This window comes from Pteropus medius, unplaced genomic scaffold, assembly GCF_902729225.1.
Source record: "Pteropus medius unplaced genomic scaffold, Ma_sr-lr_union100, whole genome shotgun sequence".
Taxonomy (NCBI): Eukaryota; Metazoa; Chordata; class Mammalia; order Chiroptera; family Pteropodidae; genus Pteropus; species Pteropus medius.
Window position 1 is genome coordinate 2,074,382 of NW_024350399.1, and position 14,279 is coordinate 2,088,660.

The 14,279-nt window shown below is 42.4% G+C and overlaps 1 protein-coding gene and 2 pseudogenes across 1 annotated transcript in view; all 3 read right to left on the bottom strand.

Annotated features, from left to right (window-relative positions):
* The window catches only part of ATP1A4 (ATPase Na+/K+ transporting subunit alpha 4), a 34,825-nt gene that overhangs the window by 11,319 nt on the left and 9,227 nt on the right, over positions 1–14,279 (bottom strand). Inside the window, exons 7-12 of the mRNA XM_039839977.1 lie at positions 7,851–8,119; positions 6,199–6,397; positions 5,872–5,981; positions 5,546–5,680; positions 2,296–2,485; positions 1,987–2,159 (exon numbers count right to left, since the gene is read on the bottom strand). Of these exons, the coding sequence (XP_039695911.1) occupies positions 1,987–2,159; positions 2,296–2,485; positions 5,546–5,680; positions 5,872–5,981; positions 6,199–6,397; positions 7,851–8,119 (1,076 nt within the window). The remainder of the gene's footprint in view (positions 1–1,986; positions 2,160–2,295; positions 2,486–5,545; positions 5,681–5,871; positions 5,982–6,198; positions 6,398–7,850; positions 8,120–14,279) is intronic.
* On the bottom strand, positions 3,057–3,175 carry LOC120584317 (uncharacterized; annotated as a pseudogene).
* LOC120584335 (uncharacterized) lies at positions 4,589–4,689 on the bottom strand (annotated as a pseudogene).

A 14,279-nucleotide genomic window follows, 5' to 3' on the forward strand; every position in this document is an offset into this window, starting at 1 on the left:
GACTGAGCCCTCAGTGATGTCTTTCAGGCTTACAGTGCCCTGACCTTCAGTAGTGACCTGGGACCTATAGGACAGGTGTAGTATCATCTGGATGTATGCCTAGTACCTAGACCAGTTTGACCATTCAAATGGACTATTCTGTAGAAGTTCCTAGCAGTATCGCCTCCATGCCAGCTTGGAGAAATGGAAACACAAAGTCAGTCACCCAAGAGTAAGTTTCTAGTACCGTTTCACAGTTTCACAGACAATAAAAGTGTGATTCTATAGAGAATGGCTCCCTTTGAGGTAAAGGGTATCTAGCAGTTTCTGGGATTCGTTAAGTACTAAGGAAATTTCATTTCTAACTTCTTGGTGCTGACTATATGCAGTCTTGCAAGCTGCCCTTTTCTTCTCTTGTACCCTCTTCCTCCAGGCTGGATCCATCAAGAGGAACATTCCAGTGTTGGCGACGTTGCTGTAGGCCTGCACTGCTTGACTGCAGTTCTTAGAGGCAACCAGGTTCATAGCTTTGTACTACTGAGAGCCTCAGGTAGTGGCAAATGTAATGGATTAATTTTATTTTACTTTTTTAAAAAGTACATTTATTCTAAAGACCTGAGCACATGGCTCTGCCTGAGAAATACCAGGGCCACAATTATTTCTTGTAAAAATTTGCTGCCATGCAACTGTTATCAGACCTCTTCCAGCAGCCGTGTAATGTTCTTCAGCTCTGCGCCAACACCATTATGGAGTGGAGCCTAGAAGGCTCTACCCTGTGCGACAACCCCCTGTGTGTCCATTACATTTTGTCCTTGAAGGATGGCATCAGGGTAAGACTTATACTTCTCTGTAAGGAAAAGGGATGAATCAAAATTCCTCACCAAGTTTGCCAAATTTCTGTCAGCTTAGGGTCCAGAAGAAGTGAGAAATTATAAGACCTATAAACCTGTGCCCAGAACAAGGACCGGCCCAGAAAGCAGAGGTCTTCTGCTTCTTCACAAGTCCTCCTAAGACTATCATGGGCTCACTCTGCCTCAGGCTGTGACCACCTCTGATGTGGTAGGCATCCTGGCTAAAATTACCCCTTTGTTTCTTGTTTAGGCCTCCCCACTTGGGGGCACAATTGTCACTTCTTCTTGCTAAAGGAATCCATAAATTCCCAGGTGAGATCAATTTTAGACTTCATCCACAATGTTATTCCTCACTCTAACAGTCCACTTCAAAGCTCAGAAAATTCAAATGAAGCCCTTTCCCACTTATTTCCCACAATGTGATGTGGTAGCTTATAGAACCATGGGAGACTTTCAGGATAACATGGCTATCCTGGGAAGGTGTGTTATAATAATGCCATCTATGCAAAGAACTATATCACCCCAAATGTCTTATAGTAATTAGGGAACTCAGAACAATTTCTTATGTCCATTCCTTGGCTCCCACTCTAGTGACCAATCATTGAACTCAGCATGGCCCAGCCTACCCCTGGACAAACTGCCAACAGTCAAAGGTCTAAGATAAAGCCAGCTTTAACAGATAGCATCTCATTCTCCTTAAAAACCTTTAAATGACCCCTCCGCCAGTCCCACTGTAACCTGCCTTCCCCTAAGTCTAAGATCCAACATATCAGGTATGAGCAGGGAAGGTGTCAATATTCCCTACACATTAGTTTGAGAAGCGCTGTCCTAGGACACTGGTTCTCACACTTCTCTGCACATTGGAATCTCTAGGAAAGTTAAAAATTACAGATTCATAAGGCTTACCCTGAGAGGTTCTTATGTAATGGGTCTGGGGTCTGGCCCAGGCATTAGATTTTTAAAGTTCCCTTGGTGATTCTAATGTTCAATGCAAGATAGGCATCTAACTATAGAGGAAATTTACTATAAGGTTACCTCTTAAGATAAAAAATCCTAAACTAAAGGAAACAGATTATTAAGAACCAACTCTATGCAAGGCTTTCTACTGTTGCTTCAGTTTGTGACAGGTAGGCTTCTGGGGTGGTCAAGGGTTTACCTTAACCCCTGCACTGCGACACTTGCTCACGGCATCAGGCACTGAAGCTCGGGGAGGGTCGATCATGGATATGAGTCCCACAAAACAAAGGTCATTCATGGGAAAATTGAGTTCATCTGTATTAAACTTGAATCCCTTGGAGAAAGTGTTAGGCAGATTCAAGAAGCAAAACCCTGAAGAGAGGCAGAAGAAGAGACCAATAGTCATTTAGCTATTTGTGTCCCTATCCCACTTACCCCAACATCCTAAATTTTTCATCCCACAAATTATAACCACATCGATGCCATTCTTGCAAAGTTTTCCTCTCACCTAGCACACGTTCCCCCAGACCTCCCAGTTCCAAGTAGGCATTTTGGAAGGCTTCTCTCATTTCGTCGTCCATTGGGTACTCCTGCCCATTCAGAAGGTAACTAGAGCAAAACTCCAAGATCCTCTCAGGAGCTCCCTTCATCAGCAGCACATGAGCCTGGGAGCTGTCTTCCCGAAGGTGGATGGACATCTAGGGGGAAGAGAGGATGTATGGGTGGAATAGGAGAGAGGGGCAGGGGCAGTGGGGCAAAAAAGCAAGAGAAAGCTTTTTGAGGGTAAAACAAACAGGGGACCTGTTTCATATCCCTCCATTTTCTTGGTCCTCGAACCCCAATACAGCCCTTTCCCTCCATTCTTCCTCCTCTCCAGGAATCCTCCAGGCCTGGTATTATTTGCACACACATTTTAATCTTCTCAGCCCCACTGGAAACTGAGGGCAGAAGCAGGCATCCTCACTTTCCCTGCTTCCTCTCTGCCTGGATGGCTAGAGAGTAGGAGTGGTGGGGCAGACAAAGACAGCAGAGTGGGCAGGAGAGAAAGCTTAGAGCCCACAGAGGTGTGTTCTAGGGCCAGCACGAATATTTTATGACATCAGGTCAATCCGTTTGACATATCAAAATCTTGGTGGCTTTGACAAAATGGGAAAGATTCTGTGATGCCTACTTCATTGTGTTTTTTTTTTTTTTTTTGGCAACCCTTGGTTGCCCTCACAGATTGCAAGAACCTTGTCAGCTTACGATCCCTTATATTTTTATTTTTTACATCTACAGCACCTGGTCTTCCTAGGTGATCTCCCATGCAAATACTATCCAAGCCCAACCCTGCTTAGCTTATGAGATCAGACAAGATCAGGCACATTCAAGGTAGCATGGCTGTAGACCATTGGTTTTTATGAGATAATATTTGTAAAAAGTACTTTAAAAACTGTGAAGCACAATTCAAAAATAGGCTAGTTGTTTTAGTCCCCTTTCCACTCTTTCCTAAAAGCATGAGAAGTTTCCTGAGGGAAGGTCAAGGATCAGAGTCAGTGTGGCTGGTGTGGGGAGGGCAGGGAAGGTTTGTGAAAGGAACCTGAGGAGACAACACACACGAAGGAGAAAGAAATAAGGCCAGCTTCAGTTTTGCATTATCCCTTGATCTCTGATCTGTGAAAAGGAACTCTCTCTGGGGTCCCTCTTAGGGTCCATAGGAAATGCCTGCTACACAGCCTGTCGGGTAACGAACCAGCACATTGGAAGGAAGGGAGCTGGCGCAGAGGCGGCCAAACTACACTGCGAGGTGAGAAACCTCTATGTAAAATGTGGTTAAAATCGTTCCATCAGGAACTTTCAAAAAACTGTTCAATTATACTCAAAATATGCTTAAGCAGTTAAGAGGAAAAGCCTTAACTCATTTAAGTGGAAAGCTGCAAAAGGTTTAAAAGTTTAATATTCTGAGTGCTTAATACATATTTTTGTAGGCTTTCTGAAATTGTTGGAGTTGACAGCAAGACCTACATAAGCTAGTAATTTGGTCACAGAAAAATTACATCTTGATAGAAAATTACAGATAAAAATCTGGAAATATCAGAACAGAGACACTTCTTTTTTTCATTTCCATCTCAGAGGGGGAAAGAAACCAAGCTCTGCAAACCACCAGCAGGCTAAGAAGTCCCTTGCAGATGGGAGCCTCTAACAAGCCGTCTACCAGAGTAGAAGTGGCCAGAGGGGTTTTCCTGGTGTCCCCTCCAAGCAGGCACCACCAGAACTGAGCAGAGCTGAGCAGCTGGAGGGCTGGCTGAGCACACTGAGTGCACCATAGAGGTGGATTTTGTTGTTTGAATTTGATATTCAATAGCTTGGAAAAGGCACTAATGTAGTCATTTTGGGGAAAGTTGCTATTTTGTTGGACATCCCAACAAATGTTGTGGCTATGTTTTGCTTTTTATCTGAATCTCATAGAGGGAAAGGTACCTAATTCTTTCTGGTCAAAGGCTTTAATCGGGCCCTGCCTAGCACAAAATTCCTGTCTGGTTAGTGAGGCCACTAAACGTCAGAAAAAAATGGAAATAAGTTTGCGGTTTGGGCCTAGGAGATCTATCTTATTACACTGACTAAAAGCCAGTTGAAATAAAAAACTATGGATCTATTTCTTTAACTCTTACTTGTTCAGCGTTCAATGTGAAAATATAGGTAAATTGGGTTTTTAAAAATCTATATAGTTTTTGCTGTTTTCAGTTATTATTTTTAGTTACAAATATTTTTCTTGTGATGAAAGCTTTTAACATCTACCCTCTTAAGCGGCTTTTGAATATAAAAATATGAAACAATTCACTAATTTGCACGTTATCCAGGGTCCATGCTGATCTTCTCTGGATCATTCCAGTTTTAGTATATGTGCTGCAGACATGAGCACTAATATGTGTTTTTTAAGACACAAAAACAAACTGATTTTTGTGAGTCCAGTTTCTTCTCTGTTACCTGCATCCGAATGTCTAACCTTCACAGGAGTGCATGAACTTGGAGAATCCCACTCCCCTACAAGCAAATCACAATTGTCCCATAGAACTCAGACCTTAGCTGGTACAATACCAGTCATGGCAATGCTGCTGCTTCCTACTTTTCACCATAACCCTCCTTCAAAGTGTCCCAGGATTCTCACATGAGAGAAATACTGTTTTCTGTCCCTGTTATGGATTTTATTGTTGGTGCCACCAGTGTCCCTCACGCATTTCTCCTTCCCTTGTCACTCCTCGCTGGATAATGGTTAAAATGCTCCTAGGAAATTAACTTCACAAACATGCTGGAGACCCCTGATCACCTACCTGACAGCAGCTGCTAGAATAGCATGCATGGAATGAAAATAAATATTTGATGATTAATGTCATAAGGCACGTCTGGGAAGTATTATGTAAATCTAACCTTATTCTTCTGTGGCTAATCTTGCAGTAGCCAGAGATGCCTCCTAACAGCTGCAGAGACTGTACCATGACTTACCAGCCTTAAGAGAGCATTTTATGACTTGCTCTCTCCATAAATAGCATAACCTGGAGCTTCTGCTTAGGACTGAATGCCTCTTCCTTTATCAATTGCTCCTCTTTGCACCTGTCACTTTCTCTTGAGGTGAGCCTTCCTCCTAGTTGGGATGCTGGTTTCACTGTCTATCCTACTGCTCAGAGATGAGGTTGAAGACCAATGCAAAGTTTCCATTTCCCCAAATGATGAGCCTATTCCCCACCCCCTACCACTCTCCTACCTTTTCGGTTCTGTACCTGGTACTTGTTGGTAGAATTAAAGGGAATCTCTGCCACCTTGGGGCTTTTCTCTCTCATTTCCTTCACAGAACTGTAGAACTGCTCGATGAACTTGAGGAGGGCTGACTCAGAGGCATCCCCTGCTGTTGCCCGCTGACAGGATGGGATTTTGTATATAAGATAGAGGGGCAGGGCACCTGGGCTTGCCCGTGGGACAGGGAGAGGGGCAGAATGGAGAGGGGGTGCTTGGGGAAATCACTGAGCACCAGGAAAGAGATTTTTGCGGGGAAAAGATAGGTATACTCTGGACACTGAGGTACCCACTATCCCCTTAGCCCTGACACCTTAGCTATGGGAAGGGTCTCCTGATTAGCCTTAAAGTCAGCCCGGTTGCAGAGGCCAGCGATTTGGGCCAGGATAAACCAGGTATCAGAGCCTTTGTCAAATGTATTCCCTAGAGAGAAAGAACAGACTGTGAGCAAGTGAGAGGGAATTATTCCCATCTTGTTCTATACTCCAAAACTTCATAGAAACAACATCTCCTTTCCTCCACACCCCGCTTCTCTCACTCACTTTCCAGCTATCTTTGTCTGAACTCACCATTCCCCCTCAACTCACTCATCACATCCCCCAAATCCATCCACTCTTAGCCCACCAATGCTGCTAGTCACCAATATGTTCTTCGCTGGTGTCGGCCTCATAGATGGTCTTATCGAACCATAAGTGGGCGACAGTCATGCGGTTCTGGGTGAGGGTGCCCGTCTTGTCGGAGCAGATGGTGGAGGTGGAGCCCAGCGTCTCCACCGCCTCCAGGTTTTTCACCAGGCAGTTCTTCCTCACCATGCGCTTGGCAGTCAGGGTAAGACAAACCTAAGGCCATGAACAGGTGAGACAATAAACAGAGAGAAGATATTGCTTCTCATACCACTTTTTTGATATCTTTTTTTTTTTTTTTGCTATTTTAATTTTTTTTGTAGTAACTTCCCTTTTGTTCTCACCTAGTCTTTAGAAACTCCATCTGTGGCTACAGTAAAGAAAATTGGGAAAATGATTTTGGTTTGTGCTTTATGGCACAGTTTCAATGCCAGAGTGTATTCCTTCATCAGGGTATAATAGATTAAGATTTCCTTATTCTCCCTGGAATATTCCACTCCTCCACAATCCTTTCATCTTTTTTATTCAGCAGCCTCTTTTTCATTCAAGTTCAGGTCACACCACTTTCTCAAGTCATTGATGGCTAAACTTTTATTGTGGTAAAGATGCTGTGTGTGGAAGGGGGTTGTACCAAAAGTTTTAAAAAAGGGAGAGAATGATTAAATTGAGAAGGGATATTGCGGCACTAAAAAGGATTTGTGGAATCATTTAAGCCAGAAGATTTTTGTTGACCATACACTCAATAAAAGTCAGGTGTGTGGCAAGGTTGTTTTAAACGCTAATGAATTCTTGGGCTGTGGTTATGTAAATGTAGAATTCTAATCATGGGGTCATGGTTTACTTACATAATATCACTAGTCTTGATGTTTTTGTGCTAGTCCAACCACACTCCAAGTATTATTCTCATTGCCTTTTAGGAAGGGTATTGGCAAACCAGAGCATACCCTAAATAGTTGATCAGCAAGACAATGGGCCTGAAGATAGAGTCATATGGCTAAGGGAAAGGAATTATTTCGCCTCACACCTGGAGAATGTGAGGGGACATAATCACTACTGCAAAAAATCTAAAGGGTGGTTTGTAGGAGAGAGAATTAACTTTGTTTTCTTCAGATGGGAAAACTGGGACCAAAAGTGGAATATATTTCTGCTCAAATAATGCAATCAAACTAGAGCAACTCAACAATGAAATGAACTGAGACAGAAAGGGGTGGGCCTCCCATAACTCGAAACAATTATCATCTCCAATGGACTTTGTATAAGACAGTCAGCAATGGTTGGAAGGTTGAATTTATATGAACTTTGAAATCCTTTCCAATAAGATTCTGATTCTAAATCAATCTTCTTTTATAAACTGTTGAGTAAATTGAGTTCTGAAGTTAAGCGATTTGGTCAAGTTCACTAGCCAGTACACCCAGGACTGGAATTCCCTTCCAGAGACTTATAATCTCACGCTTTCTGCATTGTAACTCATTTCCTTTCTCATTGAGAAAAAGAAAAGTCACCAGAAAATATGGGTGGAGGAAGTCAACATAATCTGGGAGCTAAATGATTTGTACACATGTCAGGGGTACACTGCGCTTGAGCAGTTACAACAAAAGTGATACTAGTGATTTCATTTCTCTGCAGTGGTTTGTCTGCCCTGAGGTTACCCTCCACCCTGGCTACTCACAGTGACAGTGGCCAGAAGCCCCTCAGGCACATTGGCCACAATGATGCCAATAAGGAAAATGACAGCCTCCAGCCAGCTGTAGCCCAAGATAAGGGAGAGCCCAAAGAAAATGACACCAAGGAAGAGGGCCACCGAAGTGATCAGATGGATGAAGTTCTCAATCTCTATAGCAATGGGCGTCTTGCCAACTTTCAAGCCTGATGTCAGGATGGCAATGCGGCCCATTATTGTAGAGTCTCCTGTGGCGATCACGATGCCTCGGGCTGTTCCTGCGGACAAGGGGACATCTGAGTGAGGAAGGCTGTTGGGTTGGTTTCTACAAAGAGAAAGCTGTCAGTGTTCAGAAACAAGGTAGAAACTCAAGGTCCTCTGAGAGGTTATGTTCTATTTCCTTCATATTTAGTTTATGCAAATAAGGGTCTCCTAGTCTGAAAAATCTCTGAAGAGATTTCATAGCTCTCCAAAGATACCCAATTTTATTGCCTGATTGCCTTCATTGTCAACAACTTCATTACACTTAATCTAAATATCTTGTTGTCTGTATATTTCTTATATTGCCTTCAGCAGCTGAAAATTTCTAGATCCCCAGGAATAGTGGTTACCCATCTGCTAGAGTCCTATGTTCCAGTATCCCCTAGTCCTTTAACCTACTAGTTCTCAATTGGGGGCAATTTGCATTTAGCAATGTCTGGAGACAGTTTTTGTTGTCATAACTGGATGGGAAGGGGTTGCTATGACATCTAGTGGGTAGAGGGCAAGGGGTGATGCTAACCATCCTGCCATCCCCAGAGCAGCCCTTCTCTCCCCCTACGATGAAAAATTATCCTGCCCAAAATGTCAATAGTGTGAGGTGGAGGATGAGAAAAATGGCATAGATGATAGAGGCTTTGTTCATCCCTCTTGCAACCAAATCAAAGTTGTGACAGAAACATGGAGAAAACAGCAAGTAAAGTCACCTGGGATCTAGATGAACAGAAGCACTACAACTAGGGAGAGAAATAAGTCAATCTGCAATAGTAGAAGGTAGGCGGGGGCGAAGACGTGAGGCTGCCCAGACCCGAGGGGCTGAATGGAAGAGAGGCTATGGCAGTGGCAGCCAGCAGCTGCAGATGTTTCTTAAAGGGGCCGTGTGCGCAAGCGGACTTTCGTAGTATTGTACCTGCTTGCTCTGAACACCAGTGCCAGATCGGCTTTATAGGGAGCACCAGGGACTTACAGGGGGACATCGAGTTGTCAGAGTGAGGGCCTGAGACGAGGCTCTCTTGCTGGCAGAAGTGCCAGCATATCCATTGTTCCTCTGTTGAGCCCTCTTTCAGTTTGTGGACCCAGCAGAGCCGTAGTGGAGACGTCATCCAACTGGATAACAAAGGTTGCTCTGCTCAGAGGATTCTCTTAAACTCTGCCTCCCCCAGCTTGTGGCCCCACCCAAGCCACATTCAGGTGTGTCCTTTGCGAGTCTGGTGCTCCTTGCTGAGCAGCACTAGGACTCACACTGGTGGCAGCTGGCCTCGGTTTCTGGTGTGGGTTCTTGAGGCAACTATAAGCACAGCATCTGTGGATTGCTTGCTGAATCTTAACAGGTGGCCCTGGAGGGGAACAGACTGGGGCTAAACTTGGCCTTCAGCTGAACCCCTCTCAGGACTGTGCCACTGAATACTCACTACACAAAGCCATGTTAATAAGACCGAGAAACTGAAGAGCTTTGCTTAGTACATAGAAACAGACACAGAAAGGCAGCCAAAATGGGAAGACAAAGAAGCAGAACCCATATGAGAGAACAGAACAGAGATCCAGGAATAATGGCGTCAAATAATCTAACAGATGCAGAGTTCAAAACACTGGTTATAAAGATACTGAAGGAACTTAGGGGAAGTGTAGATGAATTCAGTGAGAACTTTAACAGATAAAAAAACATAAAAATGAAAATGGAAATTATAAAAGGGAACCAGTCAGAAATGAGAACACATTATCTAAGATGAAGAGTATATTAGAGGGAATCAACAGAGTGGATAAAGAAGAAGATCAAACCACTGATATAGAGCATGGGAAAGCCAAAGACACCTAATCAGAAAGGCAAGAAAAGAGAAGCTAAGACTATAATAATAGTTTAAGGAGTCTATGGGACACTATTAAATGTAAAAATATCCATGTCATAGGGGTATTGGAAGGAAAACAAGAAGTTGAAGAGCTATTTGAAGAAATAATGATGAAAAACTTCCTTAACCTGGTGAAGGAAATAGACATACAACCCCAGGAAGACCAGAGAGTCCCAAAAAAGAGGAACCCGAAGAGGCCCACACCAAGATACATAATTAAAATGCTAAAGGTTAAATACAAAGAGAGAATCTTAAAAGTTACAAGAGAAAAGCAGTTAGTTACCTATAAGGGAGCACCCATAAGACTGGCAGCTGATTTCTCAAAAGAAGCTATGTAGGACAGAAGGGCTTGGCACAACATAGTCAGGTGATGAAAACCTAGAATCTACAACCAAGAATACTTTATCCAGCAAAGCTATCATTTCGAGTCAAAGGACAGATAAAGAACTTCCCAGACAAAAATAAGCTAAAGGAATTTATCAACACCAAACCAGTATTTGGTGTTGGAGGGATTTCTTTAAGAAGAAAAATGTTGGAGGGACTTCTTTAAGAAGAAAAACATGTATGAAAAACATGAATAAAAAATGGTAATAACTACATTCCTATCAACAAGTACCTCAAATGGAAAAGAATTATGTGCTCCAACCAAAAGATAAAGTGGCTGAATGGATAAGAAAACAAGACCCCTACATATGCTGCTTACAAGAGACTCACTTCAGATTAAAAGACACACACAGACTAAATGGAAGGGGATGGAAAAAGATATTGCCTTGATGAACCTAGAGGGTATCGCACTGAATGAAATAAGTCAGATAGAGAAAGACAAATATCGCATGATTTCACGTACATGTGGAATCAAAAGAACAAAGTAAACAACAACAACAAAAATGTAAATGAACTCATAGATACAGAGAATATTTTGAGGGCTACTAGATGGTTGGAGGTTGGGTGAGATGGTGAAAATGGGCAAAAGGGTTACGAAGTACAAATGGATAGTTACAAAATAGACATGGAGATATAAAGTGTAGCATAAGAAAAATAGTCAATAATGTGATAGATATGTAAGGAGGAAGAAGGGTACTAGATTTAGTGGGGTGATCACTTTGTGAGTTAGATAAATCTCTAATCAGTATGCTGTACAACTGAAACTAATATATTATTGTATGCCAACTATAATTGAAAAATAACTAATTGAATTGTACAATGTAAATAGAAGCAACTAATTGTCTGTTACATTCAATAAAGCAGGAAAAAAAGTGTGGTGAAAAATGCTGCTCAGACCTGAATCCTCTCCCTGCTGTGCTGGCTGGAGCCAGTCTGACCCCTGCTGGGTAGCATAGGTCATCACAGCCGGCCTTCTCTGCTCTTACCTCCACCAGCACTGTCCAGAGTCAGAAAGAAACTGGGACATATCACGTTTAACCTTGTACATACATGATGCAGGCCACTCACTTAAATGGCTTGTAATGAGGGGCCTGGAAAGGTTCTTTGCTCAAAACAATTTTTCCTGCTTTACCATAATGGCTGAAATTTCTACCATTAAAGTCACAGCCAGAGTTGCTCAGAAAAGCAACATATTATAGAAATAGTACTTATTTTAGGATCAGAAAGACTTAGGAAGTTCAACTTTCCAATATTCTAGCTGTATGGCTTGGGATAAGTTGCTTAAAAGCTCTGAGACTCAGGTTCCTCATCTTTAAAATGAGATGAAAGCTCTAAGGAATAAATATTTTTAAAACAGCCTAGAAGAGGGTTGAGTACATAATAGGCACTCGAATACTAGTTTTTTTTCTTCATTTAGATGAATATAGGGCCTCCAAAAATCACACGTGCAATTTGTAGAGACAGCTCCAATCTAGGAGCTCCCATGAACATTGTAACATAAATTCCTGAAGTCACCTTCAGCTAGATGAGTCTGAGAACAGAGTCATGGCTCAGATAGCAGACAGGTCAGGCCAATGTTAGGTAGAAGTTCTGGAAAGGTTCACAGTATGAGCCATTCTACAGATGAACTTCAGACTGGTTGCCAGAGGCATTCATTGAGCCTTGTGAGAAGTACTGCTTGAAGGGTATTGTATTTTTTAGTAGGGCGGCAGAGTATGGTATCACCTTTATCTATTTCACCTTTATCTTTAAGACTATTCCATGGTTTAGTCTAGTTCTTATTTTCATTTTTTCTGTTGTGGTTTCCCCATGCTTGGAGAGATGGGATTTAAAAACTAATGCCAATGTGTTTAGAGACAGGGCAGGTTGATGGCAACCTTGGGGAAAGTTAAGAAGGCCAAGTCTCCCCTATCCCAGGCCAGACTGAGTCCTCCATAACCCTCTATATAATGCCAGAGAAATAGTTTGGAACCCCCATCAAGATGCTTGAGAACCCAAAGAGTGATGTTTGTACCAGCAGCCCTGTAAAAGTCCACAGAGATGAAAGCAGGGAGACAAAGTTCTAAGATAAAGGTTAAAGTTATGCTATTAGTTTGCAGATAGCTCAGAAATCCCTCAATTTAATAGTCAACCTAGCACCACCCTCTTGGCTACATCTTGGTCTCTCTAGTCTCCTATTTAAGCCTCCTTCATTTTAGCTAGATCCTCTTTCTCAGACGGAATGCCATTACCCACTTTCACCCTTACCTGAAGCATATACTTTGCTGATGCAAACACTGCTTTAGAAGGACAAATTTGAGCAAATGTCTTCCTAAAACTTGGTAATAAAAATCTAGTGCTTTTTGGAGAAAGCTTGCTAGCTTGTATCTTTTTTTCCAATCACATTTAAAAAATTTTTATTTTAATCTGTATTTTATTTTTCAATTAGAGTCTTCTTCAGTCTTTTTTTTTTTTCATGTTTCTCACCCTCTTTGAACACATTTTCATTCAAAATCAACTGTCCAAAGTTATTTGACCTTTACAGAATAAAATTTGTTTATGTTGAAAGCTTCTTTTCTTTCGTGGTGTTTCTTTTCTGTGGATTTCTTCTCACCTGCTGGTTTCTTGGTAGCTGCAGCCTTTTTTGCCACCAAAGTCTTCTGCTTCATAACACCAATAATCTTCTTTCCTTTCTTTCCCACCACTGGCTTCTTGTCTGGAACCCCCTTCTCATCTGATTTGGCTTCTAGTGCTGCTGCTGCTTTGTCCTCCCAGAGCTTACTGTTCTTGGCCTGGCAAAGAATGACATTCCAGTGAATGGTCTTTGCATATGGATTTAGCTTCAACGTGATCCTCAGGTTTTTCAGTGGATTCTTCTTCAGGACTATGCGGTGAATCTTGTTGTGTGGTGCTTGGAGGGCTCTTTGGGACTCTGGGCTTTTCAGGATTCTGCTAAGGCTGTATTGAGCGTCTTGTGTATGGGAAGGTGGTAGTTACTCTTGAGGGAGGCGGTGCCATACAGATCATCTAACTGGTGGAAAGGACTTTCAGTCCAAATGGCCCACATGCCCACCAGGAGCAAGGTTCAAAATGTTCAGTTTGCTTACATTAAGCAGAGTAATTCCAGGTATTTTCGGAAGGCTTTAATGATGCCATTTCCTCATTATAGATAATGCAAGGTCTCCTGTGCTCGATATAACTACGGTTTCTCCTTTTGCCTTTGCCAGCTCTCATTTGCTGAGATGTGTAGACCTTTTTGATATCATTCCAAGCTTTAAATTTCTTAAGAAGCAAAATAACTTCCTTGATCTTCTTGTAGCCTTCAACTTTACCTTCAACCATCAAAGGAAGTTTAAGAACTTCCTTAATATGATGATTTTTAGATATGATCAGTGCTGGTAAGGCTGGAGCAGACAGGGCAGAGAAGATGGCATATCACTTCTGTGTTGTGTTCACTCTGCGGTGCCAATGGCGCGAGGTTTTAATTGATGCAAACATGTGACCCCACAACACATATTGCCAAAAGCACGCTGGCCAGAATGATGAGTCCCACCACTTCGAACGTGGAATTCGAGCTACAGCTCTGCCAGTACTCCACGGCATAGCGCTGGTTTGATGACCTGCTAATTCACTGACAACATAGGGCTGTCTACTGTTTTTGCATAAGGTGGTGTGAACAAAGTTCACAATATCTGGCTGAATGGGAGTCTTGAACACAGTAGGCAAAAAAGTGACATTTTTGCCAGATGATTTCCCCTTTTTGTACTACACTGATATCAGTGGACAAGTCCAGGCCGTGGCAGGGAGAGAAGGCCACGCTCCCCTCAACCTGGTGGCCCTCACAGGAAAAGGCTTCTTTAGTTTTAATGTTACTCTTATCCTTTAGGGTAATTCCAAATTAACTAATTTTACTACCAGAAGAATCATTAGGAAGCTTTATTCCAGAGGGGAGACCATGGAAAGAGCATGG